This window comes from Yarrowia lipolytica, chromosome 1F (assembly GCF_001761485.1).
Source record: "Yarrowia lipolytica chromosome 1F, complete sequence".
Taxonomy (NCBI): Eukaryota; Fungi; Ascomycota; class Dipodascomycetes; order Dipodascales; genus Yarrowia; species Yarrowia lipolytica.
Genome location: NC_090775.1, coordinates 204,776 through 230,035, shown reverse-complemented (window position 1 = coordinate 230,035; position 25,260 = coordinate 204,776). Strand labels below are relative to the sequence as shown.

General features: G+C 48.0%; 10 protein-coding genes and 3 non-coding genes across 13 annotated transcripts; 4 read left to right on the top strand and 9 right to left on the bottom strand.

The window, feature by feature from the left end:
• Positions 1-51: 51 nt before the first annotated feature.
• YALI1_F02299g (uncharacterized protein) lies at positions 52-624 on the top strand (the record flags this gene model as incomplete). The annotated part of the gene is made up of 1 exon (XM_504862.3): positions 52-624. The coding sequence occupies one exon, from the start codon at positions 52-54 to the stop codon at positions 622-624; it is 573 nt and encodes a 190-aa protein (XP_504862.3).
• A 73-nt stretch (positions 625-697) lies between these two features.
• Positions 698-1,039, bottom strand: YALI1_F02289g (uncharacterized protein; the record flags this gene model as incomplete). Its single annotated transcript, XM_066094434.2, has 2 exons — positions 698-877; positions 1,004-1,039. The coding sequence occupies 2 exons, from the start codon at positions 1,037-1,039 to the stop codon at positions 698-700; spliced, it is 216 nt and encodes a 71-aa protein (XP_065950506.1).
• A 1,002-nt stretch (positions 1,040-2,041) lies between these two features.
• Positions 2,042-2,532, bottom strand: YALI1_F02275g (uncharacterized protein; the record flags this gene model as incomplete). The annotated part of the gene is made up of 2 exons (XM_068283215.1): positions 2,042-2,238; positions 2,283-2,532. The coding sequence occupies 2 exons, from the start codon at positions 2,530-2,532 to the stop codon at positions 2,042-2,044; spliced, it is 447 nt and encodes a 148-aa protein (XP_068139316.1).
• Positions 2,533-2,617: 85 nt separating this feature from the next.
• YALI1_F02266g (uncharacterized protein) lies at positions 2,618-3,522 on the bottom strand (the record flags this gene model as incomplete). Its single annotated transcript, XM_068283214.1, has 2 exons — positions 2,618-2,741; positions 3,386-3,522. The coding sequence occupies 2 exons, from the start codon at positions 3,520-3,522 to the stop codon at positions 2,618-2,620; spliced, it is 261 nt and encodes an 86-aa protein (XP_068139315.1).
• An 8-nt stretch (positions 3,523-3,530) lies between these two features.
• On the top strand, positions 3,531-4,817 carry YALI1_F02265g (uncharacterized protein; the record flags this gene model as incomplete). The annotated part of the gene is made up of 1 exon (XM_504861.1): positions 3,531-4,817. One exon carries the CDS (start codon positions 3,531-3,533, stop codon positions 4,815-4,817), a length of 1,287 nt encoding a protein of 428 aa, XP_504861.1.
• A 354-nt stretch (positions 4,818-5,171) lies between these two features.
• YALI1_F02238g (uncharacterized protein) lies at positions 5,172-6,188 on the bottom strand (the record flags this gene model as incomplete). Its single annotated transcript, XM_504860.3, has 1 exon — positions 5,172-6,188. One exon carries the CDS (start codon positions 6,186-6,188, stop codon positions 5,172-5,174), a length of 1,017 nt encoding a protein of 338 aa, XP_504860.1.
• A 2,586-nt stretch (positions 6,189-8,774) lies between these two features.
• YALI1_F02211r lies at positions 8,775-8,875 on the bottom strand. Its single transcript, XR_011031484.1, has one exon. It is a non-coding gene; the product is annotated as a 5S ribosomal RNA (ribosomal RNA).
• A 240-nt stretch (positions 8,876-9,115) lies between these two features.
• YALI1_F02199g (uncharacterized protein) lies at positions 9,116-10,120 on the bottom strand (the record flags this gene model as incomplete). Its single annotated transcript, XM_504859.2, has 1 exon — positions 9,116-10,120. One exon carries the CDS (start codon positions 10,118-10,120, stop codon positions 9,116-9,118), a length of 1,005 nt encoding a protein of 334 aa, XP_504859.2.
• Positions 10,121-11,327: 1,207 nt separating this feature from the next.
• On the top strand, positions 11,328-14,036 carry YALI1_F02187g (uncharacterized protein; the record flags this gene model as incomplete). Its single annotated transcript, XM_504858.3, has 1 exon — positions 11,328-14,036. The coding sequence occupies one exon, from the start codon at positions 11,328-11,330 to the stop codon at positions 14,034-14,036; it is 2,709 nt and encodes a 902-aa protein (XP_504858.1).
• Positions 14,037-14,328: 292 nt separating this feature from the next.
• YALI1_F02155r lies at positions 14,329-14,437 on the bottom strand. The gene has a single exon. It is a non-coding gene; the product is annotated as a tRNA-Leu (tRNA).
• Positions 14,438-16,824: 2,387 nt separating this feature from the next.
• Positions 16,825-18,396, top strand: YALI1_F02132g (uncharacterized protein; the record flags this gene model as incomplete). Its single annotated transcript, XM_504857.3, has 1 exon — positions 16,825-18,396. One exon carries the CDS (start codon positions 16,825-16,827, stop codon positions 18,394-18,396), a length of 1,572 nt encoding a protein of 523 aa, XP_504857.1.
• A 1,473-nt stretch (positions 18,397-19,869) lies between these two features.
• On the bottom strand, positions 19,870-19,954 carry YALI1_F02100r. Its single transcript has one exon. It is a non-coding gene; the product is annotated as a tRNA-Gln (tRNA).
• A 966-nt stretch (positions 19,955-20,920) lies between these two features.
• YALI1_F02074g (uncharacterized protein) lies at positions 20,921-22,591 on the bottom strand (the record flags this gene model as incomplete). The annotated part of the gene is made up of 1 exon (XM_504856.3): positions 20,921-22,591. The coding sequence occupies one exon, from the start codon at positions 22,589-22,591 to the stop codon at positions 20,921-20,923; it is 1,671 nt and encodes a 556-aa protein (XP_504856.3).
• Between the last annotated feature and the right edge of the window lie 2,669 nt (positions 22,592-25,260).

Here is a 25,260-nt window from a genome sequence, read left to right as displayed (position 1 = left end):
GCCACACCCGCACCGCCACACACACAAACACACGCCACCTCTTCTGCGAACATGGAACTAGCCCGAGTCGAGGTCGAAAACATCGAGGCACAGGTGCCCAAAGACACGGTGCACTCGCTGTTTCTGTCCTTTGGGCCCATCGTCGAGGTCAACTTACACAAACGTCCCAGTGGCATACAGCACGGGTCTGTGCAGTTTGAGGAAGCTGAGGACGCTGCTGCTGCTGTTGACAACATGGGTGGTTACGATCTGTTTGGCAAGCCATTGAGAGTGAGGCTAGCCAAGGGAGACACGGAGCAGTTTGACAACAACAAGCCATGTGAGTATGGGAGCTGGATTGACTACGAGATGGTTGTCGTGGTTGTGGAGCCACTTGAGACAAGAGTTGTGGCACCACCAAAACTGTCCACACTATTAGTTGGATCAAAATGGTGCCATACGGCTAATATGAGGTGGAATCATGTTGGCGTGTTCAACTGCGTGTCAAAAGCGTGCCAACAGCGTGTTTTTGACGCGGTCGCAACACATTCTATCGAGCCGCCGCCTACAGTACATGGGTGTTGTACATCTTGTAAGGCATCTCACGCAGCACTCCATTATCACACCACCTACGACCATATCTAATTACACCACCTCACCCTCCCCCACCTACTAACTCAGTATGGGAACAAACTAATCAATAATGCATTTTGTATGTTTAGTGCTTCTCCTCGCCCTCGGCGTGCTCGGCCTTCTTGCCCTGTCGGGTAAGTCGCAGATCACCGTGGGTGAACTTCTTGGTGGAGAAGTAGAGAGCGGAGCAGCCGGCCAGACCCATGGCGAAGAAGAGAGGGTAAATCTCAACGGGGACCTTGATTCCCTTCTTGGGGGCCTTGTTCTGGGGGTTAGTAAAAACGACAAACACAAGTTGATGTTGGTCATTGTGCCAACACAAACACGAATAAATAAAATTGAATTGGCACAAATTCCAATTTGCTCAATCGCAAACTCAGACAATACTCACGGCCTGCTGAGCGAGACGGATAAGAGTGGGTCGCATTGTGTAGTTGTGTGTGGTGTAAAAGGACTGAAAGTGGAGAGGTTTTAAATCTGACGATGGCTCGAGCTTGTAGGTTCACAAAAGTCTGATGTTGAAAGCAGGCCACACTTTACTGGGCTGTGATTGGCGGGCAACTGGGACTGTGGGTTAGGGTAACGGAGGTTCAGCCAACATCTTGCTTCATATGGGCAGCGTGTTGCGGGCATGTTGCTGTGTGTTCGAATCGTTGGGAGCAACCCATTTTGTGTGGGATATTGGTGGAGATGCGGGTCCAACCCTAACCTGGTAACTGCCTTTGGTGTGACAATGTCCCAATAGAGATACCCTAACATTGGGACGACTTGCCCAGGATTTTTGGTCACGTGTTGCGGCGGGTGGCGACCTTGACAAACAGGCTGTCTTACTTGTATCGTTGCGCGCTTCCGAGTCTGTTTTTATACGTGGAGACAGTGTGCTTTTTCTGTGCAAGCAATCATAGGTGGCGTCAAGTGAGACATTTAAGGCCGTACAAGCAGTTGCTACAAGTAGCTACATTGTAGGATTAGTGATTTGGAACGTGCTATGAGCACCATCGGCGGCTCTGGTAGTGTGTTTCAAGGCGTCAGATTGGTCATTTCTTTTTCTAGACCAGTTCGGACCAGCCCAAGCGCCTCAAGGAGCCACTCGTCCGGACTTCTACCGTATATGTATACTTATTCATACTGTACTTGTATTGTATTGTTTACCTTGTCCTATTCCACTGCCGCTGCAGAATGCGTCATCCGGGTGCATTATCTCGTAACGCTGGGTAATTTTATCCACACATTGAGAGAAGGGCTCCAAAGTGAGACAGGGGCCAGTCAATGCTGCCATGAAACAGGAGGAAGGGAGTGTTTCTTGATGACGTGACCGACTCGTTTGAGCTCGGCCCGCCTTGGGTCTAGTAATCTTGTACGAGTACTTATTATTAAGGGGCGTCAAGGGGACGTCAACATGTCAAAGAAATATGCCGGCTCGAGTTTGTTATATTCGGGGAGATTGGCGGGGGATCTGATTGTAGACAGATGCAGTATGTACAATAAAACTCTTCTTGTGTATGTAGGTACGTTCCTGGGCAGTAATTCCGACACGTATTAGTCCTTGGTTCCTTCTATTATTGCATCCAAGACAGGGTTCCATAGGTGTCCATCGCCAATTCGACCAACACACCTGACTCACTCCTGGGGCGACGAACATTCCACGAGCTCATTCTTGTCCTAATAACCCCCCTCCATTTCTCCTCTCCTCTTGTCTTGTGAGATTCCGTAGGACTCACTCAGCAGGTGGATCTCCCCGCACGCAGCCTTAACATAACACAACACACCTTTGTTACATTGCATCATGGGACGTCTCAACAGAACCAGGGCCGTATTGTATACTGTAGGTGAGATATCGTATCTACGACAGTAAGACCGTTTGCCATCTGACCGGTGTTGGGGTCCAGCAATAGGTTTGCTGTTCCGCGGCAGCGCCATACTCTTATCAGATGTGCTCACCAATAATTATCTCAGCCAAGGGGCTGTCGGAAACCTCTTTGACCCAGGGCTTTATTTCACTGGCTCACTTTTTAGCGTGGCATTTATCCGAGGAGGCATGACAAAGTGCACTGGGCTTCGGTGCTGACGGTCGTGAAGCACGTGTCGCAGAGCCACTGTATGTCACCATGTGGAAACTGTGGCTTGGACTGTGTGTTGAGGTTCGGGATATCCGTCGCCTTGGTCCCTTTCCCCCCCCTTTATACAATAGACGATACTCACTCATTTCCAATTTTTGCATCCTTTTTTTCCCTTTTTCTTTGGCTCCACTGCCCTCGCTCTCACCCAAATTTACTTTGGGATAATATGCACGTACACGCAGATAGCCTGATAAGGGCAGTTTGTGTGCAGCTATGCACAAGACCAGGCGGAAATGGTGCAGAGCGGCAGGACGAGGAAGGTGCAAACACGACACGACAAGAGGAGGAGGAAACCCGGGTTTAAAACGATGTCAATCGAGCCCCATACGAGTGGTAAAGTCGGTCGTTTTTCGGAGATATCACGCCGCCGCCGCCTGTTCGCTCGTCTCTCATCACGCTATCTGAACGTTGTCTGTCCCGCCTCTTTGTGTCCAGAGTCTGTTGCCACATCAAGCTAAGATTGGGCTAACAAGCCATGTCACGTCGCAGCAACTGTGATTTTTTAAGGGTGGCCGGAACAACCTGTCTACATCTCCAGCTCAACAAATACTCACACCGCACACACACCTCTCATCTGGTCTTCACTCGAACCCACTTCTAGACCACAAACACAGCTATCTGACTAACACAAATAGAGGTCAGCACCCCTTCACCACAGAACCCACCCCCTGTCACTTGACCTCATTCTAATCAGACGGAACACAGCGACAGACTGGTGGAACCGCGAATACATACAACCATTCTCATCACAAACAAGACGACACAGAACCAAGCCAGACAAGACAAACATCTGTAGCCATGAACCAGAACATGCAACGGGCCCAAACGCAGGTCCAGCCTGTGACGGCCTATGGCGTTCTCTCAACCCCCAACGCCGCCCAGGACGACAGCCTTGAAGACAACAAGGAGTGGGTGCTGTTCACCCCGTCGGACGCCGAAGAAGAGTCCGAAGACGACGACGACAGCGCCAGCGTAGCCACCCAGCACGCGGACCACGGAGACGGCGACGGCGACCTCAACGACGAACTCGCAGACGACCTATTGGACTGCTACGACTCCTCGCTTTACCACTCGGCGTCCACACCGCTCAACTCCTCGTCTCTCAACTTTCCCCGACACCAGGGCGACGGCTCCTTCGTGGGCGAGTATGGAAGCGGCAGCAGCGGACACGCCGACGCCAACGACCGCATCCATGCCTGGCGAATGCAACACTCTGCGTCTGTCTACCATGAACTGAACCAGCCCAAACGGACTGCAGGAGCCACCCCCGAGCGACGTATCTCCTCATGGGGTATTCCCGAGGACGAGGTGCTTGCTACCCCAAAGGAAGAGGCGTCTTCTTCTTCCGGGGCCACAAAGCTGGGAACTTACCCTGCAGACGTTTCGGCCATTCTGAGGCGGCCAAGCGTGCCTGTTCGTCGAGAGTCGTCCCGAAGAGAGCGGGAGAGAGAGGTGAGACGAGATGCGCCTTACTCGCCCAGAGCTCTCTTCCACCGCATCACACAACGGGTCATCAGAGACTTCATCGGCATGAACGAAGACATCCTCGACATGATTGCTGGAGAAACGTTTGTGGACGGAGAGACGGGACGACCTACGACAGCGGCAGAATACGCAGCTAGACGGGCCGAGTCCCGTGAAGAGGCCAACGAGGCCTTTGTCAACAAGCTCACCCGAGAGCTCTATGCGCTGGGATACACCCACTCAGGGGCTGCTCTCAACTCTCTGTTTGCGTCCATCCCTCACGACCGATGGAACACCGACATTGGAGACTTTCTCAACTACTTGCGACAGCGCGTTTGGGAAGGAGAAGGCAATGGAGAACACATTAGCCGGACCCGTCCTTACACACACCATAGCCATAGCCACCGGTCTTCGTCGAGTGCTGCGGCTGCCGAGAGCGCTGCTGGTGCCCATGCTGCCAGTGTGAGCATGAGTCTGGGCGCAGGCAGCATTCGGTCTCCTCTGAGCTACAACTTTTCCAGCTCATCTGCATTTGAGGAGCTGGACTCGGTTTCCACTGCAAGCAACTACTGGGAGATTAGCAGTGGAAACGGCACGGGTAGCATGGTTGGAGCGTGGTAGGTGCAACGAGGCAGGGCAGTAGACGGTGCTACGGATAGCACATAGACATGAATTATGATTTTCGAGTTACAAGTAGTAAAGTAAATAATGAAGTGGTGACTGAGTAGCTGAACAAACAATGTGGTTTGCGCAGCGGGTAGTTTCTTTGGTTTGGGTCTGTATGTGGATGGAGATTGGCAACAGTGGCTGCGGCTCATCAGGTGTACCCAATCCTGTGTTCTCTATGTACAGTACATACTGTGTGTTGTACTCTCTTGTGTATGTTTTATTCAATGCACTATGTGATAATGCAGCATTATGTAAATCACTGACTATATCTCGCGACATGCCAGCATGCTTGTGTGTCTAGTCCGTCTATTTGATGAGCAGGGCGTCCTTGACGAGCTCGTAGGACAGCCACGACGAGGCCATGGAGGGCGCCACCTTCAGCAGGTTGGCCGACAGACCCTTATACATTCCCTTGATTCCCTCTGCTCGAATGATGGACTTAATGGCGCTCCAAACACTGGTGTAGTTGCCCTGCATCTCCTTGAGCTTGGGGTCCGGCATGGCTACCACCTGGAACCGTCTTCGCAGCACGTCGAACGGATATGTGACGGTCTGGGCCACGGCTCCAGAGATGGCTCCTGCCAGCAGCTTTCCTCCAGCTGAGGGGTCCTTCTGTCCCACGGGCGTCACCACGTCTCTGAAGAGTTCGTACACGGCAAAGTTGAGACCGACATAAGGAGCCACTCCCATGGTGGTGGGGATGATACCTCGATACAGAGCTCGGAAACCACCTTCGTTTCGGTAGATTTCGCACATGACCTGCCACATTCCGGGGGGCTTGACGTTTCGGTTGGCGAAGGTGCCGATATCAGCGGTCTGGATCGACAGACGCGTTCGCACAATGTCCAGGGGGTAGGTTGCAAACACAGAAGTGATACCCGCCAAACCTCCTGCCGTCAGACGTCGCAGAGCGTCCATGTTGAATTTGGAGCTGAAGGACGACTGCACGCCCTCGGCCGTTGTTGCTCCCAGGGTCGTTCCATCCTGGTCGGGGAACAGCAGCTTTTTGTAGATGGTGTAGGAGGAGAACTGGACGGCCGAGTAGGGCACGATCCGGATGCAGTTTGTTCCGTTTCCTCGCATGAAGCCGCGCCAGCCCTCCTCGCGCCACATTTTGGACAGCGTGGGGATGACGCCCTGGTACGGTGCGCCTCCAGGACCGGCGCTCTGGACCTGAAAGATGATTTTCATCCGCTCCAGGGGGGACACGACGGTTCGGGAGACGGCTCCAGCGACTCCTCCAGCGCAAAAGGAGGCCACGGTGGGCTGGCCGAAAAACTCACGGACCGAGTGCAACATGGGCACTTGTTCCTTGAGCGACATTGTAAAAAAATCGAGCTGTTGAAGGGTCTCAAGTTTGGCGATGTAGTGTTGATCCGCAGTGCACGTCTCGACTTCCCAATGTGGAAGTGCAAGGTTCACGAGAATTGAAAAATGTTGGTCGGTAACTTTCGGAGGGGAGGAGGGAGTGATATCGGAGGCGATCGGGGGACCGTGATGAGTAAGCAAATACACAGAGTTGTTGTTTCACGGCGACATCTATCATCTAATATACTTCTTTCGTCTTCAGCTCAAACGCGGGGTCGTACAGAAGTACCCCGTAGTCGTGTGAACGGTCAAACGGATGGAAACTGAAAAATACTGGTGCATGAGGGAAGAAGGACGTGTTCAGGCCCAAGATTGAAGAGATATAAATCTGGAAAATTCAGTATCGGTGAGAAAAGTGGACCAGATATTTATTGTCATTTCTCCCCCATTTATAATAATCCCAGATATACCCCACAAAACACCAACCCGTTCTGACTCGTAGATACCCCACCCTGTAGGACCCGGCATATTTTCGGTTAAAACTGTAACTTACAGCACTGTATTGGCGTGTTGATGAGTGGTTCGTCTGGGAACAAACCGTTGCATCCATTGGACAATACCCCGATCTTCACTGATAGACGCCCAGCGTTAATTATGTAAGATAACGGATTCCAACGTGTTACCAGTCTGATATTACAATCGAACCGCGTTACCACGTTACTGAGACATGTCTCAACCGTTAGCTGTAAGCCCCCCAACAGTTTTAGACTGACTAACGGAGCCAACTATCGACTGAGATATGGGGTAAGGGTTGATGTACTGTACGAGTCGTACAATATGTACTGTACATACTGTACTGTACCTACAGAGGTGTTTATTACAATCAGCAAATGTGTGTTTGTTTTGCGAATGTCAGTTGTGCCTGCTTTAATTTTGAAGCTTGGCCAACAAAACTTCCCAATACCACCCGTGTCATAGCCTAACTATTTCAGAAAGCCTGATTGAGACAGAAACTGAAATATCTGAAAAGATTGTACTACGAGGTGTGTATACTACGACAGTTTTGTTTAGTTTTTGTATCCTATCAATGTGTTTACTATATTAATTCTGCTCCAACATCTCGGGATCACCAAAATTGGACCCCCAGCACAACTTTTGTTCCCACTATTTCTAACAAAACTGACCAATACAAAAAGACTGGAAAAAGATAGCCATAGTTAGGTGAAATAATGACATGTGTGAGGGCCACCCGTGTCACAGAGGCACAGGTTTGTCATGTTCAAAGTTCTTCTATGTTAATAATACCGTGTAATGAATTGTTTCCATCTTGTCACTATGACGATCATCCACCAAGGTTAGATCTGCTGATAAGGAGAGAGATGGTACAAGTAAAAGAAAAGAAGATATAAATAAATATAAATATAAATAAAAAAACTTGTACTTGTACTTGTACACAAACAACGTATTCCACACAAACTGACCCAACTACTCTACCACCCACCAACAATTGAAAAGTTGGGTGAGACTCTATGGTCCTCCAAGGTGTAATGTGTTAACCCTAGTGGTGGTTCGGTTCACCTACCGACTCCTCTCAAATTATGAGGTCAAGTTCAGATGGTCTACCCCTTCTAAGAGGCTAGGCTCCTACTCCTGGATAAAGACATGGTTCTGGGTCTTATTTCTCTTGGACTTACCAGCATTGGAGCCACGATCTATCGCACTTGCACTGTGGCTCTATGATATCTAGCTATGCTCTTACTACCTCATGAGACTCCACTCTGGCTCTTTTGCTCTAGTAATGCAACTCAGCTACTGCTAACCCTAGCATTTCAGCTTGGCTCTTCAGTTCTAGACAACAGAGTACAGCTATACGTTGGAGTCTCTCGAAAGGAAGTTCATCCTTGAAAGATTGTTGCACTGGCTGGCTGCATCAAATATGCACACCGGTTATCAAGGTGCTGTATCGTGCGTCTGAAATACGCGTTGAAAGGAACTGAACTCTCTACAAGTAGAAGGTACAGCAAGAGAAGATCAATTGATAAACATTAAATAAGACTAACAAATATATATGTATTCATGATCGCTTATTACGTGTAGAACTAACACTCAGTCCTTTTAATGTGCAAGTTGTTGTTGCATATACGAGACCTTATTTCCATCTCATCGTGTAATGCCGCTGAAGAACGCTGCAAACGGATGGATAATGTGATTTCATGCACTAATAATGAGATCAAACGACAGATAAAACGACAGATTTGGTTCTCATTTTTAGTTGTGGTCAAATTTTGAAGTAAAAACCAGCATTTAAGTCCCCAGAATTACAACTGTGGATGCCAACATCTTAAGTATGAAAGATAAAAGGACTGGAAGACACAATAGCGGAGATGAGAGTACTACTGGAGGTGAATATAATGTCTAACACTTAAGTTAACACACGAACTATAAGAAATGCGTCTGAATAGTGATTTGATCCATGCACCGTGTTTCAGACCTTCCTACCATTATTCAGCCAAGACCAAAACAAGTTCGAGACACAGCAATAGTAAGGTAAGCCGAGAGCGGATTGAGACAAAATGAAAACCATCGGCTTAGTGAATGGTAGAATGGCAGCACCCAGGATGCTGGTAAGGTCTCCCACTACAATACTAATTGGGCTATCTGGTGCTTGACTACGGCTGATCGGACGGAAGCCGTATTTTCACTTTCATTTTTTTTTCTTTTTTTTCTTTCTCCAGGATACGGCCGCTGGAATCGGGAGTGGAGTTGAGATCTCGGACTGGAAGGGTAATGAATCATTAGAATTGAAAGAAAAGAAAAAAAGCGTGTTATAGGTGACATTAATGTCAAAAGGCAAGCATTTCTGTGGAGATGCTGACAATTTCTTAACTTAGTGTATCTCAATTTATCATGTTAAATATATATATCAATTTTAGGGAGCATGGTTAGACCTTTCCGGCTAGGTAGTAAGCAGGAATGAAGCCTGCGAGCCAGGAGAAACCCTTGAGGCCATCGAGGAAGGATCCGAGGATACCTGGGCCAGGGCAGACACCGGCAATACCCCAGCCAATGCCGAAAATGGCGGCGCCAGCAATGAGTCGGGGAGTCACGTCAAAGATCTGGGGCAGAGAGAACTCGGTGGTAAGAAGAGGAGTCACATTCTTGAAGAAACCAGATTTCCACACGGAGATGGCATTGGGGAGGACGCCAAAGAGCATGACCATAGCCAAAGAGGGGTCAAACTTGGGGGGCACGCCGGCGAGGAAGCCAAGAGTCTTCTGGGGGGAAGCAAGACCGGAAACAAGCAGACCAGTGCCAAAAGCGAAGCCCGAGAAGATGGAAGAGAGAGTGGCTCGGGTGTTTGCAGGCAGGTTGAGTTTGGGAATAACATTTCGAAGCACAATGATCACGCCGAGCAGTCCAGCCAGGTAGGGGATTTCTGCGGAGTAGTTCTCGGCAATGTGATGGCAGGCCACCTCCTGACCAGCAGCGTCAAAGCAGGTGGGCAGAGAACCAACCACACGAGCAGTTAGCATGGCGAAGATGGAGAAAGTGGCAGTGGCGACGAAGGATCGCTTGGAGCCACGGGCAATGCCACACAGCATGTGCCCTGAGGTGCAGCCGGATCCCAGCTTGGTTCCAAAGCCGACCAGAACACCGGCAATCAGGTTGGTCCAGCTTCCAAAGGGAGCCCAAGGCAGATGAGCCTCATAGTTGGGCATGAAGATGGGTGTGAAGAGGAAGGCGGAGAGACCCGAGAGGAACATGCCAAAGAGCACATGTAGGGAGTTGGAGGAGGCAATGGCCTGGGCAGGGTCGGTGATGAGCTGCTGCAGACCTCCAAACAGAATGGAGGAGGCGCCCAGAATCCGGCCGTTGGTGAACAAGTAGTTGTCGGTAGCCATGTGAAGCATGATAGCTCCAGCCACGGCCTTTAGTGGGGTGAACATTGTGTGAGTACCAGGAGTCTTGTGTACTGTACGTGTATGTGTAGTGTAAGTGGTGTGAATGCAAGAGAGTGGTGTGAGGAGGTTGGTTTGCTAGCTCTTCAACGTTAGAGTCTAATTGTTCAAGGCAGAGGCTGGTGTGTGGCTAGTGCTATATATAAGGGGCCACAGGGGCCACGATTGCTAGGAAGTTCTTGGTCAATTGCATGTAAAATGCATAGTTTGGTTTATCATTACTCAGAGCGATGGGTCTAGACCTTGCGCCCAAATTATATGGTCGGTTTTCTTTGTCTGCGCCCTGCAGCTTGCTGCATGGAAATGTGGCTCTTTTGTGGCGGTGCTGAATTTTTCACTACAATTGAGTTTGCGCTGAGTAATGGACTCACTTCGATAAGATTATATTTCCGGGCACATGTGCAGTACGGATTATAATTCCGGCGTCGGAAAATTGGCGGTAATAGAGATGTGTGGTGGACCCCATTGGCGTTTGATTGAAACCCCTTATCACTCGTAGTCAGCGCACTATTGTAGCCACACGGGGCTGACATTAGCCTAACCGTATTTTACCGTTGCTCTCTACTGTACATTAGATCTTGGCCTGGCGTTTGTCTCACAGACACTGCTGTAGGCTTCTTCTCCTTAAACGACAGTAATATCGCTTAATTGCCGGCCCTTCCACAATAGATAATCTGTCATTAAATTTGCCACGATCACAGTGCAGCAGCCTCTCCTGTTTGCTTTGTATTTGTGCATCTCAGACGCACCGTCGTGGCTAAGTTCATCGTTTGTGCATGAACTAATTGCGCAGATCTAGCCTTGTCCATCGTCTACTGGTGACACTGTGGTGATGTGACGACGAATGCTTGAGTTTCTGTCTTTTGGCGACTGGGTTTTGGAATATTTATTTGACATTAAATGATAACTTCTTAAATACATTATATATTTATATGGTTATTGTAAACCGGAAATACCTAAAATACATACAGCCGTTTTCGATCTTTCCCACCTTAAAATATGATGAACGCCAAATTTGGAGACACAAACAAAATGAAAACACCATCTTGAACTATAGCCAATTCCAAAACACTCCCGAACACCTTCCTCTGTGGCATACCATTCAACATCAAACACACACACACACACACACACACACACACACACACTCACAACCACACAACCACACAACCACACAAACACACAAACACACACCATGCGGGCAAGTCTCGCCTTCGTCTTGACACTGCTGCTCGCCACGTCTGTGTCAGCCTACAAATCCGTGAGAGGCGGAATCCCCGCACCCGTAGGGCTGGCATGTTGGTACGCAGCTCGAGAATACGACAACACCTGCTCCGTGGGCAACCTGACGGCCTGCAGATGTGGATCACCCATCTTCATGGGCTCGGTCACAAACTGTATCGACAGATGGACCAGCATCGCCCCGAGATACCCCGGTCTGCACTTTCAAGAAAACAACCCCTTTTCACTCATCACAGGCTCTCGACGAGAAGAGTTCGAGGTGGCTTACGGCTACTCTGTGGAGGCGCTTAAGGCGTACAAATTCATCCAAGACTTGTGCTACCAACTGGGCCCCAGGTTCCAGTACTCCATTGGCCACCTCGAAGCCATGGCTGTGGAGGCAAAGGAACACGTCATAGGGGCTGCTGAAGCTGAGGCCCAGCTGCACTTTCTGGGTGAGGTGAGGGCACCAGTAGCTGTGCGTGAAACCAGATTCATCCAGTACTTGTACTCTATGGACGTTGTCATTCGCCAATACAGTCTCGGAATCATCCAGGGCGTGGTACTCAACATCTACTGGGCATTGGTGATCTTCGTGGGCTTTGCAACAAACGTCTTCTACTCCTACTTCCCAGATGTTGTCCGCCGAATGAAAGGTCCTCGGATTACATGGTTCAGGCGACACTTTACCCTCCCTGCTACCATTGGAACTGAGCACAATGCACCTCACGTTATTCTCAAGTACATACAGATCCACCTGCCTACCCGGATCCACTCCATTGTCATTGCAATCTACGTTTTGTTGACTGTAGTGCTGACAATCTTTCCCATCCATTTCAGTGCCAACGATCCCTATCTGGGCACCTCTCTGATCAAGTTTGCACGCTACACAGGCAACCGAACAGGTCTTGTGGCTCTCACGCAGATCCCATTACTTGTCCTATTCGGAGGCCGAAACAACATTCTCCTGAGATATACAAAGTGGCCCTTTAACACGTTTCTGACCTACCACAGAGCGATTGCCTGGGTCACCTTCTCCCACATGGTGTTCCATTCAATCGCGTTCGCCTTCCTCGCTGTCTACAAGAGTACCTACCCTCACAATTGGGGCTTTATTAACTGGAACATGGGCCATCTGGCAACTGTTGCAGCTGCAGTCATGGTGACGGTTGCTATTCGGCCAATAAGATCTCGGGTCTACGAGCTCTTCTACCAGACTCACATATCCGGCTTCGTCATCTTCCTGGTCGGTCTTGGTCTTCACTGCCATAACTTTGGGTGGATGGGCTGGGTATACACTTCCGGTACCATTTTCCTCTACAATGAGCTGTCTTCAATAGCCAAGATTTTCTTTTGTGGTTGGAATTCGATTGCCACACTCACTCTGTTTGAGGAGGGAATGTTCAAGATTGTCGTAACCACGTCTGGGCGCTGGAACTTCTTCCCCGGCTGTTACTGTTACATTATAGCCCGTCCTAACCTGCTTCAAGGTCATCCATTCTCTATCTATGTCGCTCCAGACAATACATCCACCCCTGGCAACGCCCAGCTCACCATGGTTGTAAAGCCTCGCAAGGGTAAGACTGCCAGGCTGACACGCATGTTACAGGACCATTACGAATCCACAGGCTCGCGAAGCATGCAGACCAGACTATATGTCGACGGTCCTTACGGAAATCAGCAGCCTCTTTCGGAGTACGCTAATATTCTGCTTGTTTCTGGGGGAGTTGGTGTAACTGCCGCTTACGGCTATGCCAGCTACATTACTGGCCTACAGCAGTCCCCTCTCAGGAGCACCCGTGCTCTTCAGATCATATTTGTCTGGATTGTCCACGACGCCCGATCGCTCAAGTGGTTCCAAACAGAGCTTCTCCATCTGATCAAGTCACCCAACGTCAAGGTTGAGATCTACATTACCCGCGGTTTCCTCGACAAGGACGATTCCTTTGTTCCGTCCACACGAGTGTATCAGGCGTTCCAACTCGAGCGATGGGTGCTCTGTGGAAGTCCCACCGCCCCTATGATATCCCGATCTGTCCCCATTGAGACGATTGAAGCTGTGAAACACGCCCCTATCAAAATAACCAACCCCACAGAGAATACCAACTACTTTGATACCACTGATACCCCGCCGAGACCTCTTCACAGCGCTGGAAGCACATTGACTTCCCATGCCTCGCCGATGCTATCTGCCTTCCCTCCCCCTCCTGATAACGACACATCGATGACAGGACAATCGCTTGACCCTGGCGGAACAGCGAGAACATTAGATCCCAATGTTTTGAGTGCTAAGCTTGCCCAGGCGAGTGCCTCAATTTCCCAGGAGAGAAAGGACAAAGAGGCTGCTGGAGATACCCCTCATGATAGCGACTCGGACGAGAAGCCCCACGATTTGGTGGTTACTCCGCCCACCCCTGAGCTGAACCACCCAGCGCAGGACCCAGAGGGAAACAGGGAAAGTTATCACGTTCCTGAGAAGGGCAAGTTCAAGATCGAGATGAGCAAGCCGGAAGTGGCCAAGTTGCTGTCTCGCCACTTTTCCGATATCACCAACGACGACTCTGTAGGTGTGTTTGTGTGTGGGCCAGAGAAGTTCAATGATGAGGTGCGAGCTGCGTTCGTGACCGAGACGGAGATCCACGGCAACATCCGCATGGATTACTTTGAGGAGTCCTTTTGTTAGTATAATTATTGCTCCAGTATAGCTAGTTAGGAGATAAAAAATAGCAAAGCATTCACATCAAGGGGAGTTCTGAAAATGGTGTCGTGACGATTGAGTATACCCGATCTATATAGGGTGCTTAACGTGGTCTTGATTGAGAGGTGGTAGAGAGATGCAAATTGAAACGAGAAAAAGAATGACCAGACAAAAATTGGACAGTACTTGTAAGAATTGAAGGTCTTTGGAAAGAAAAATATGGATCGATGGAAGTTCTTTTGATTCAAAAGTGAGTTTACTAGGAGAAAAAAAATTATGTCAACTGAGGGATTCGAACCCTCGCCTCTTGCGAGATCCGAAAGCTAGATTTCTCTTGCTAAGCTTACACTTGAGTCGGACGCCTTAGACCACTCGGCCAAATTGACGGGCTATTTTTCTTCAAAATTTGAACATCCAGGACAACAACTTTAGGGCTAGGGATAATTACCCCAATAAGTAATAATTTAACGTTCTCCCCCCATTTTTTGGATCCAAAGTGCTTTATAAAGCGGTCATGTCATGATTGGTTGTTTTAAAAGTGTTTGCGATCGAATTCGAACCTAATTATCTACCCTTGGATTTGTTTCTTACCCACCCAACACTTACCATTCTGTAGTTGACCCCCACTTTGATCACATGACCCGACTGATAGGCTTCGAGGGGTAAGCATGTGCATTTTGTCAGTGCATGTTGTCCCAAAATCTCGACTTCAGTATACTCTTACTCAGTACCAGGTATTGAACCTGCAGATCTGCTGTGGATACGGAATGGCGAGTGATTTTGACCCTGAGCTCGTTCTCTATAATCACATGTTAGTTTTGCCACTGGTCCCCAAATCTTCATGCGTTTCAGTTTCGTGTTTTTCACATGCTTTTCTGAAACATCTCGTGCCTGCCTCTCAGTCTGCACTTTGGCCTGCAACTCGTATATGGCTCCTAATGCCAGAGTGATGAGGAGCGTGATAACGACGTTAACATTTGCCGTGACTAGAGTGAAGGGGTGTGGGTGGGTGGATCGCTTGCTAACTGAAGCATCCGTAGGTCCAAGTGCTTGTAGAACAGTAGCTGCAAGTAGGTACCCCAGATGATGAAGTGTGGGGTACGTTTGTGCTTTTTAAAACACGTTGTAAATCGCCCCATAAGTCGTTGCTTTTGGGGGACAGCAGATAATTGTGGATGGTTCCTAGGTGGTGAGGTTTGTAGGGTGATATGAAAAGGGGCACGTTTCCGTCCTTGTTTGCACACCCTGTTATGGTCTAATTGTTGTCAGAGCTAATTAGTTTTTCCGCTAAAGCAGGATTCACGGGAACAAGTTGTGAAAATAATAGTGCCATACTTGTACATACTGTAGTGCTGATAACATCGATAGGGTCTAATTTAGCCTGGGGATATTGTCACCTTTTCTGCGCGGCACTTGTGCCCGTATCGTATGTACTATACCGGCGCTTGTATTGGAGGAGTCGGGGCGTTTGTCTCCTCTCACCGCTAGCTCTCAAGGAACTCGTTATCGTACATACGCTCCCCATGATACGCGATCGATGCAAATTGTTGGGTTTTTGAACGTGAATTCGCTTTCCCAACAGCTTTACGAGCTCAGTGTACATGACGAAGAAGCAAGAATGTGATTGCACGTACAACCGCAAGGGGAACGGTCTTGAGGCCACAAACTACACAAACAGAAGGTCGGGCTCCAAGACCACACAATACGACCCCAACCCGCGTCACCCATTGTCCCCCTCTGGCCGGAAAAAATGTGTGTCTGACGAGGTGGGAAGTAATAGACGTGCGGCGATGCATTGAGTTGCCTTAGCCCCAGCTTCGAAATCAAGCTTTCCATTCCTGAGCCTGAGGAATGGGACGGAGGGGGTGAAAATTGGGGCTGGAAGTCGCTTGAATAAATTCTCCGAAATGGAAATCCAAAGACCCCAAGTGGATTTATTTTTTCGAGATTTTACAGATATTTCTCGCAGTTTTTCACGTCCCCTTGTCCTTGTCCTATTGTTTCAAATAAACTCTCGTCTACTGATTTCACATGGAACCTTTGCTATTTCGGGGATAACCCCCTTTGCCATTGCACGATGGACGTGGCAAAAGAAAGATCGCCCTGCGGGGATACTTATCATGTGGTCACATGCTGTGATTAGAAATAAAGAAAAAGGTGCTTTTTTGGCGCTGTGATTAACATCTCGTCTGCCGTGCTCTACTAGTCGCAATAGCAAAAACTCGCTTAATAGTGTGCATAGTGCGGGGTAGCAGGATACTGAACTACAGTACGATTTGCTTGCTACTGCTTGTAGCAATTACCTTTACTGTAGGGACCACACCTCCTGGTTTCAATGTCTTTCCTCGCCTCGACAAAGCAAAACTGTCACCCAATCACACCTTGTTCATATTCATTAGTGCATCCGTTAACCTTGACATGACACTTCTCATACTAGTGATAGGGCTGTAGTTGAGACAAGTTGATTCACACGGATACATACAAAGCCTCAGAGAGCAAATGTTATATACTCAGGGACCGACCAATCAAAAAAACACACTCCTAATAACCACCATTTCCATCTACGCGTACTCACTCTGTCAGCTGCCCCACATTGCCCAATGCACAATGCACAATGATGTGTGCAAACAACGCAATCAAAAGTCTATGCATGCTGACCAAACTCTGATCACCAAGTTGCGAACATGAAAAAGAAGACCTGTGTATATATAAGTAAGGGGGAGAGCCCTAACTAGATCTTTCGAAAACCCCCCGACCTTCACCTTCCACAACCATGATCATCTTATACGTTTTGGCCGTTGCGGTCTCCTTCCTCATCTTCAAGAGAGTCACCTACACGATGCGAAGCCGAGAGCTCGCCAAGAAGTGGCACTGTGAGGAGCCTCACAACCTGAATGAGTTCCCCCTGAACTTGCCGCTCTTCTTCCTCATCATCAATGCCTCTCGACGACACGAGCTGCTCGATACCCTACTTGGCCTTTTCCGATCCTTTGCTCCCACCAAGACTGTTAAGCAGGTGCTTCTGGGCTCCTTCACTATCATCCCCACCAACGATCCCGAGAACATCAAGGCCGTTCTGGCCACTCAGTTCAAGGACTTCTGCCTGGGCCAGCGACACGGCCAGCTTGCCCCCGTTCTGGGAGACGGAATCTTCACTCTGGACGGCCAGGGATGGCAGCACTCTCGAGCCATGCTGCGACCCCAGTTTGCTCGAGACCAGGTGTCTGACGTCGAGATGATCGAGCGACACGTGCAGATGATGTTGCTGCGAATTCCCAACAACAAGAAGTTCGACATCCAGGAGCTCTTCTTCAACCTGACCCTTGATACTGCCACCGAGTTTCTGTTTGGCCAGACCGTCGGCTCCCAGACCGTCGAGATGCCCAACGAGGACAAGTCTACCGTCTCTGATATGCCCAAGGATATGCGAAAGTCTTTCCAGGAGGACTTTAATGTGGCCCAGCACCACGGTGGAATCCGAACTAGATTCCAGATGTTCTACTGGCTGTGGCGACCCACTGAGCTCTTCTCTTCCTCCAAGCGAGTCCACGCCTTTGTCGACCACTACGTCGAGAAGGCTCTTGCCAACTCCGACGAAGAGAAGTCCGACGACAAGTACATTTTCCTGCGAGAACTGGCCCGAGAAGTCAAGGACCCCCGAGTTCTGCGAGACCAGGCCCTCAACATTCTGCTTGCTGGCCGAGACACCACCGCCGGTGTTCTGTCCTGGATCGTCTACGAGCTGGCCCGACACCCCGAGGTGTGGAAGAAGCTGCGAGCCGAGATTCACCAGGACTTTGGTGACGGCAGCGATCTCTCCCAGATCACCTTTGAGGGTCTTAAGCGATGCGAGTACCTGCGATTTGTCATCAACGAGACTCTGCGACTCTATCCTTCTGTTCCTCTTAACGTCCGATACGCCTCTCGAGATACCACTCTTCCCCGAGGAGGAGGACCCGACGAGTCCAAGCCTATCCTTGTCCGAAAGGGAGACACCATTGTCTACAACGTCTTCTCTATGCACCGAACTGAGGAGTTCTGGGGCAAGGACTGCGACGAGTTCCGACCTGAGCGATGGGCTGAGAAGGGCTCTCGAGGCTGGGAGTACCTGCCCTTCAACGGAGGACCCCGAATTTGCCTGGGCCAGCAGTACGCTCTCACTGAGACCTCGTACGTCATCACTCGAATCTGCCAGCTGTTCACCAATATCGAGAACGCTGACACAGCTGTCGAGCCTCCTCAGAAGCTGCACGCCCTCACTCTGTGCCATCTTAACGGTGTGTTCGTTAAGATGACCCGGGACGAGGCTGCCTTTGCCGAGACCGAGAAGCTCATTAACGCATAAAGGGATGTATACTTGTACTGTAGATGGATTAATAAATTATTTATGATGAACAAACATTGACTGAGAAAGGCACCATATTGTAGCTTCAAGTACTGTACTGGTAGAAGTAAGCCTGTCGTTACCCACTTATGGAGATCCAATATTGTTTGATGCGGCCATCGGACTGCTTGGAGCGTACAGAGAATTGGTAAAATGTGGTGGCTGGGTTGGTTTCGATTGAAATTATCAAGATCTCTGAGGTATTCTTGGTGTTGAAGGGATGTTCTTGGACTACTGCTTGTAACATAGATGGGATGTAGGGATGGCATGGGGTATAATCGAGACAACCATTGTGGAGGTAGGCAAGAGCTCTTACAAGTACCATACGAGTACAACTACTGAGGCATAATGTCTGGAATTCCCGGTTAAGTCCATTACAGTTGATATCATTCAAATCGGACAGATATTCTCCGAGGTGATACATCTCTGTCCCCGAGAGAAGCTGATTTGGAGCACATCCAGGTTACGGGGGGAGAGAAATTTATGTAATGTGAGGATTTTTTGGAGCTGAATAATAAAGTCCTGTTGATCTAGCTTCAATTGAGTCAACATCCGCCAAGTTGAATGGTTCTGTTTGCTCACAGACATTCCAAACAGGACTGAGAAACACACTTGGGCAAGTTTTGAGGTGTTGCAAGAGATACTCAGTTTGCTTTGTATTTAACAGGTTGCTTAAGATCGAAATCTCAGCCGATTGTAGCATATTTAACAGAGATTGTGTAGATATTAGCCCTGTTAGAGTGTCCTGTCAGGTGATTGCCCGCTTGAACGTTCCGCCATGATGAGGACTGACTAGAGAGACTGGTTTGAGATATTTTCGGAGTATGTACTGTAGATGGAGACAAGCTTATATGGGAGGATATATTGGCAAATATATTTCAAATAAAATCTCAATAGAGCTGGCTATAATTAAATCACTTCTAAGCAAATTGGACAGTGCTGTTTGTGATAGAGTGGAAGATCGATGCAAGGCCAGGTGGTGTAAGAGAAGAGACGGAAGATAATTGGTATACAAAAAGGCGTTCCTATGTATCTGATTAACTATTCACTCATTATAAGGCTCAAATCAAGCCAGAAAACAGGGAGTTCAGTGAATCTCCAGCTAGACAGATACACGGAGGGGAGCACCTACCGTAGGGAAGTGTCTCAATGAGGATGTTGGAGTCATTGCACAGGCTAACGAACATGAAAAGAATAACCAAAATCGATATACTCAATCAATTTCTCCTTTCTTGTCCAGATCCGCTTCGTATCACAGAATTTGATGCTCTGATCCACAACCCCTATATATCGATACATTATCTGCGATCCTTCAAAATTGTCTACACACCAAACGGCGTCAAGACGCTAATGAATCGCTCCAAAAAAAACAAAACACCCTTTTTGCAGTTACATTAACCAAAAAGTATCGACAGCAAATGGCCCAAAAAATTTAGGTCGTACCCGGAATCGAACCGGGGTTACTGGAAATCGAAGAGTGCTTCAGAATCCAAGGTGATAACCGCTACACTATACAACCAGATTTTTTTTGAGTAGAACTCAGGTCCCGTGACTAAGCAGACTGATGACTCAGCCGCTGGCGTACTAGGTATATAGCTGTAATGAATCATTAGAATAAAAAAAAAGATTGTTTATATTTGATCTGTTAGCCATGATTCCCTACCACGAGACCACGACAAGGACAATAACGAGACGAAGCGTCTACAAACCAACTGACATGCGCCTCGCAGCTCACACCGCAATGATTCAGAAGTGTATGATTTATTGAACGCCAATAACCCGCCTTACTACAAGTAGGTATATAGCTGTAATGAATTCATTAGAATAAAATAAATAAATAAAATAATAATTATCGAATCATTAGAATAAAAAAAAATAAAAAATGAATCATTAGAATAAAATATATAGGCTTTAATGAATCATATTAGAATAAAAAAAAAAAAATATACTGTAATGAATCATTAGTATAAAATACTGGTTCAAATCTGAAAAATCAAAAAAGCTTGATAACGAATTGGAGAAAGGACGTGTAGTTCGAAAGATCACGTCAAAAGAAGTATTTTATACACCCGCAAAAAAGTTATCTCCACCAACATGAGGTCCTATTACCCGGGGGCAGGCAAGCCGTAGTAGATCAGTCACAACTCGAAAATAGGAACGTAGGGGTGCAAAGTAGATATATCGGTAGAGAACAGAGAAATTAACGAGTCGGTGAACTAATCTGTACCTCTAAAATGTCATGAATACAGCTAGAACGGATAAAATCGCAAGAGAGAACAGATTTGCGTATTCCAACATCAAGATACTGAGAGAAGTCGACTCTAACGACATTCTGTAGAGATTATTACATCAACCGTGAGAGAGAAATAACTACTGTATGTACTGTACACACTGTAAAGATACGAACGAACAACCAACTCCTTACCACCGTTACTCACCTCACCAGGTCAAATCATGGATCATTAAGCAATAAACAAATAAATAACTAGACAAAGAAAGACTTTGCTAGGTGGACGGCCTTACGCCATCCCTTGAACTGGGCCTCGTATTCCATCTCGGCCAGGTCCTCTGGAGTATCGTGGTAGCGGTCAGTCTCGACATCGACATCTTCCGGCTTAATAAGCAGAGTAGTTCGGGACCACAGTTGCCATCCCAGCCAAAGCAAAGGGAAGACAAGCAGTTCAATGTAATAGGAAAAGAAATCTGAGACATTCCAGGGTGCGAACGAACTCCATCCCTGGATCAGAATGATAACTGCTGAGAGAATAACCACCACCCAGGGTCCCCAAGGGTAGGTCCAGTTGACGTACTTGAGCTGGTGGACCTTGCCCTGGATGTCGAGCGCCTTTCTAAATCTGATGGAGGTGACTCCAATGAGCATCCAAGACAGCTGGTTAGACACTCCGACAAGGTTCTGGAGCCAGGACCAGAGTGTACCTGCTCCAATGAAAGAAGAGCCGAAACAGAGACCCGAGAGTAGCGAAGTGAAGAGCAAAGCAACGTAAGGGACCTTGGCCTTGGTCAGTTTACCGAAAAACTTGGGGGCGTATCCCTGGATGGCCAAAGTGTACAATAGTCGAGTTCCTGCAAACAGAGCGTGGTTACCAGCTGAGAGAACAGAGGTCATGATGACGGCGTTGATGAAAGATCCTGCAACCTTGGAGCCGGCCTTTTGGAACACAAGGGTGAATGGGGAGGTGGTGGTTTCCTTGGAAGACAGATTGGGGTAGTTGTAGGGCACGTTGATGCCGATCAGTAAAATCGACAGGACGTAGAAGATGATGATACGCCAGAAGACTGTCTTGATGACACGGGGCATGGACTTTGTGGGGTTCTTTTGTTCTCCGGCAGTGATTCCAATGGACTCAGTTCCTCCGTAGGCAAAGGCAGCAGTGACAAACACAGACGCAAAGCCCTTGAAGCCGTTCACAAACGGAGCTCCCTCGAGGTGCCAGTACGAGAATCCAAGGTACTCGTGGTCATGGTTTCCTCCACAGTTGACGACAATGCCGAGAATGATGAACACGATGATGGTGACCACCTTCAGCAGGGCCAGCCAGTACTCGAGCTCTCCATATGCCTTGACATGGATCACGTTGAGCACGATCAGAAAGACCCAGAAAATGAGAGAGATGGCCCAGCCAGGGAATTCGGACCAGTACTTGAACACGAGCTGGAGGGCGACCAGATCGGAGGCTGTGGAGGTGACGTCATTAAACCAATAGTTCCAGGTGAGGGAAAAGCCCACAGACTCAGACACGAACCGCGAAGCGTAGGAGCAGAAAGAACCTGCCACAGGCATGTAAGTGGCCATTTCACCAAGCGACAGCATTGTCAAATACACGAGAAAGCCCATAATGGTGTAGCAAATGAGCATTGAAGCTGGTCCTCCGTTCGCCAGCGACTTTCCAGTGCCCAGAAACAGACCTGTACCAATCACGCCGGCGATAGCAATCATCTGCACCTGTCTTCCAGACAGAGATCTTGAGAGACGATCCTGGTCGACGGGGAAGACGGTATGGTCTGCTGTTTGTGAGTTGGCATCATCGGAGAACTCATTGAAGGCCTTAGGGTATTTTTCCAGGTCGACACCAATGTCGTGTTTGACTGGCACTGCTTCCACAGTGATGTTACCGTCTGTTGAAAGACGAGACATTTAGGATGGAGTTGAGAGAAGATCAAAGTGTAGTGTACAGGAGAGGAAGAAGCGGGATATTTATCTACAGCTCACGCGACCTTTTTTTGGTCTTTCTGGAAACATTGTCCGTATTTGATCGGCTAGCATAGAGTTGGTGGGGCTTAATATTAGCTTAGATTAATGCAGCGTACAAGGCGATATTTAGCGTGAAATTAGGGCGATTTTGCCAATTTTTTTTGGATTAATCAATTCTCCTGCATTACAAGAGTTCATTTTCATGTTTCTTTCCCCATATTTCTTTCCCCAACATTCTCATTTTGCTTGTCCAAATATGTGGCTTATCAACAAGGTTTCATGCATATTTGCCGAGCATACCGGATTTCTGTGCTGGCACAAGGAAAACGTGCAGGTCACGTGAAATGGTCCCATATCCCAACCGATTGCATCATAGCGCTCTGGGGACATTGGGGGCGCCATGGCGCAAGTTTTCCCGTCATTCTGGCTCTTTTGGACACATTTGAAGAGATGTAACAGTGGTGGGGATCAGCAGGAAAAAATCAACCTGAAAAATAGTTACACTTTAGACTCGAGCTTGTACAAGCCACACGCTCGGGTGTGGCTTTGGACGGCACTCTTCGTATTGGTTACACGGTTTGAGTCTGTGGATTTGCTACCCGGGGGGTGCATGTGTACATCAGTCCAGTACGAGTACGACTAACGGTACAAGTACGAGCCCATCTCCCCAGATAGACCATCCCATGTCTCATATAGTCAGCTTATGAACAGTAGATGTGGCTGGTACTACTCGTACAGTACCGTCCTGTAGACAAGATCTAGACATCGCTGTCTTCACTTCTTGGAAGCTTGGCAATCAAACTGTCAACTGCCCGGGCCCGAGTCGTGTGAGACATTATCAGGACAGGAAGCATGCAGAAAGATGCCAAACCCTGGTTTTTTTCGACCCGAGGGGAATGAAGATCACCAGTTATGTGGCTTGCCAAGACGTAGGAGTACTTGTGCAAGTATGATAAGAACTGCCAATAAAAGTTGAGGCACTGTACGACTGTTTCATTGTGGAAAATGTTTCTTTGGATGATTTTTTTTCTGAATATCAACCGACTTTCGGTCTTGGCGTGACTGTACAGGTAGTACTGCTGGCCTGGCCACCAGCATGACCTCTCAATAGTCTAGACACTGGCCACTGAAGGTGCTACAACTACAAGTATCTGACACTTCACCACTCAATCCCTAGACACGCCACAACCGAGCCATTCTACAACACGAGGGTTCTGAAAGATATCGCAGTGGCCTCCATAGTATAGCTCTCTAGGAAGAGGCTGTCTTAGCGCGGTCGAGGAGTGTGCCATTGAACTGGGCCGTGGGGATGATACCATTAGAACAGACTAGAGTGCCTTGGACCAATAGAACAGCCGTGGCTTGTCTTCCGTGACCCATAATATGCTAGTATAGTACAAACAATTTCTAGACTAGATAGCCAGGTATATCCCCATTGTCCTACAATCTTGAGCCGAGGGCCAATAAAAAGCTACAAAGAGGAGCAGGGTTTTGGTTAAATGATTGGAAATATCTGGAGCTCCCGAATGGTATTAAAATCTACGTGGCTGGAGTCTTTCATGTGCTCTTGGAGTGAATTTTGAGCTAGAGAGTCGTATAGTTAGATTAATGGTTAAGGGAAAAGCCAGCTGGGGGCCCAAATTCGATGATCTAAATTCGCCAGGGATATAATAAATTTCTAACCAGAAAGAGGACAATGAGAGATTGTCAATAATGCAACTTTTGAAAAGTATTTCCATACAATAATTCATTTTATTGCTGTATGTCGAATGATGAAGACTCAGCCTAATACTTAGACTTTGTTTAGACAGAATTTGGAATCATTCGAACAACCGAGGAAGGTACGTGAATAACGAAAATTCCGCGAATGGGTTTGGAAATGCTCATATATCACAATATTCTAGGTTACAGAACATTCAACTTCTCTTCGTGAAGTTATAGCACACCCTTGTCTCTGGTCTGGTATTAGCACACAGCACCAAAACACTCTGGTGAGGACAAACACTGTATAATCTGCTCAATTGGTTCAATACTGCACATATCTGTGTCCCCAAGGTAACCCACGACACGATACTACAGTATTATTTGTATCAGTTGAATCCTAGGTTGAATGAACTCCTATAGGCTGTTATTTTCCATCGCCCATTGTCAAGTCAAAAGTGCGCATCTTTGATGTACTTATAGCCATGATCCCTATGTGTACACTGCTAACCGCCCTTATGAGTGATGCGACTAAGCCGCAAGAACCCGACACAAGAATATATATATATATATATATTAATCAGCTTAATTTCCCGTAATTTTCTCGATTTTATCCGTATTTTGTGTCTTTTTTCCTACTGTTCTTCCACCCGTCTATGCTCAACTGTGATGCGGCTCGGTGGCGAAATTTCATATATCATTTTAACATCAAATTACAATGCCGTAGAAGCAGCTGAGACAAATTGAAAAACGGGATGGAGTTCCGAAATACACCACAAGACCGAAAAAATCGGTTTAAAATGTTCTTCTGTCCTTTCCACCGCGTCCCGGAGATATCGGAGTTAATCAGTGCCCAAATAGGCACTGTAAGCTTAAAGTGACCGATCCAAATTTCAGTTGGGAACTTTTCT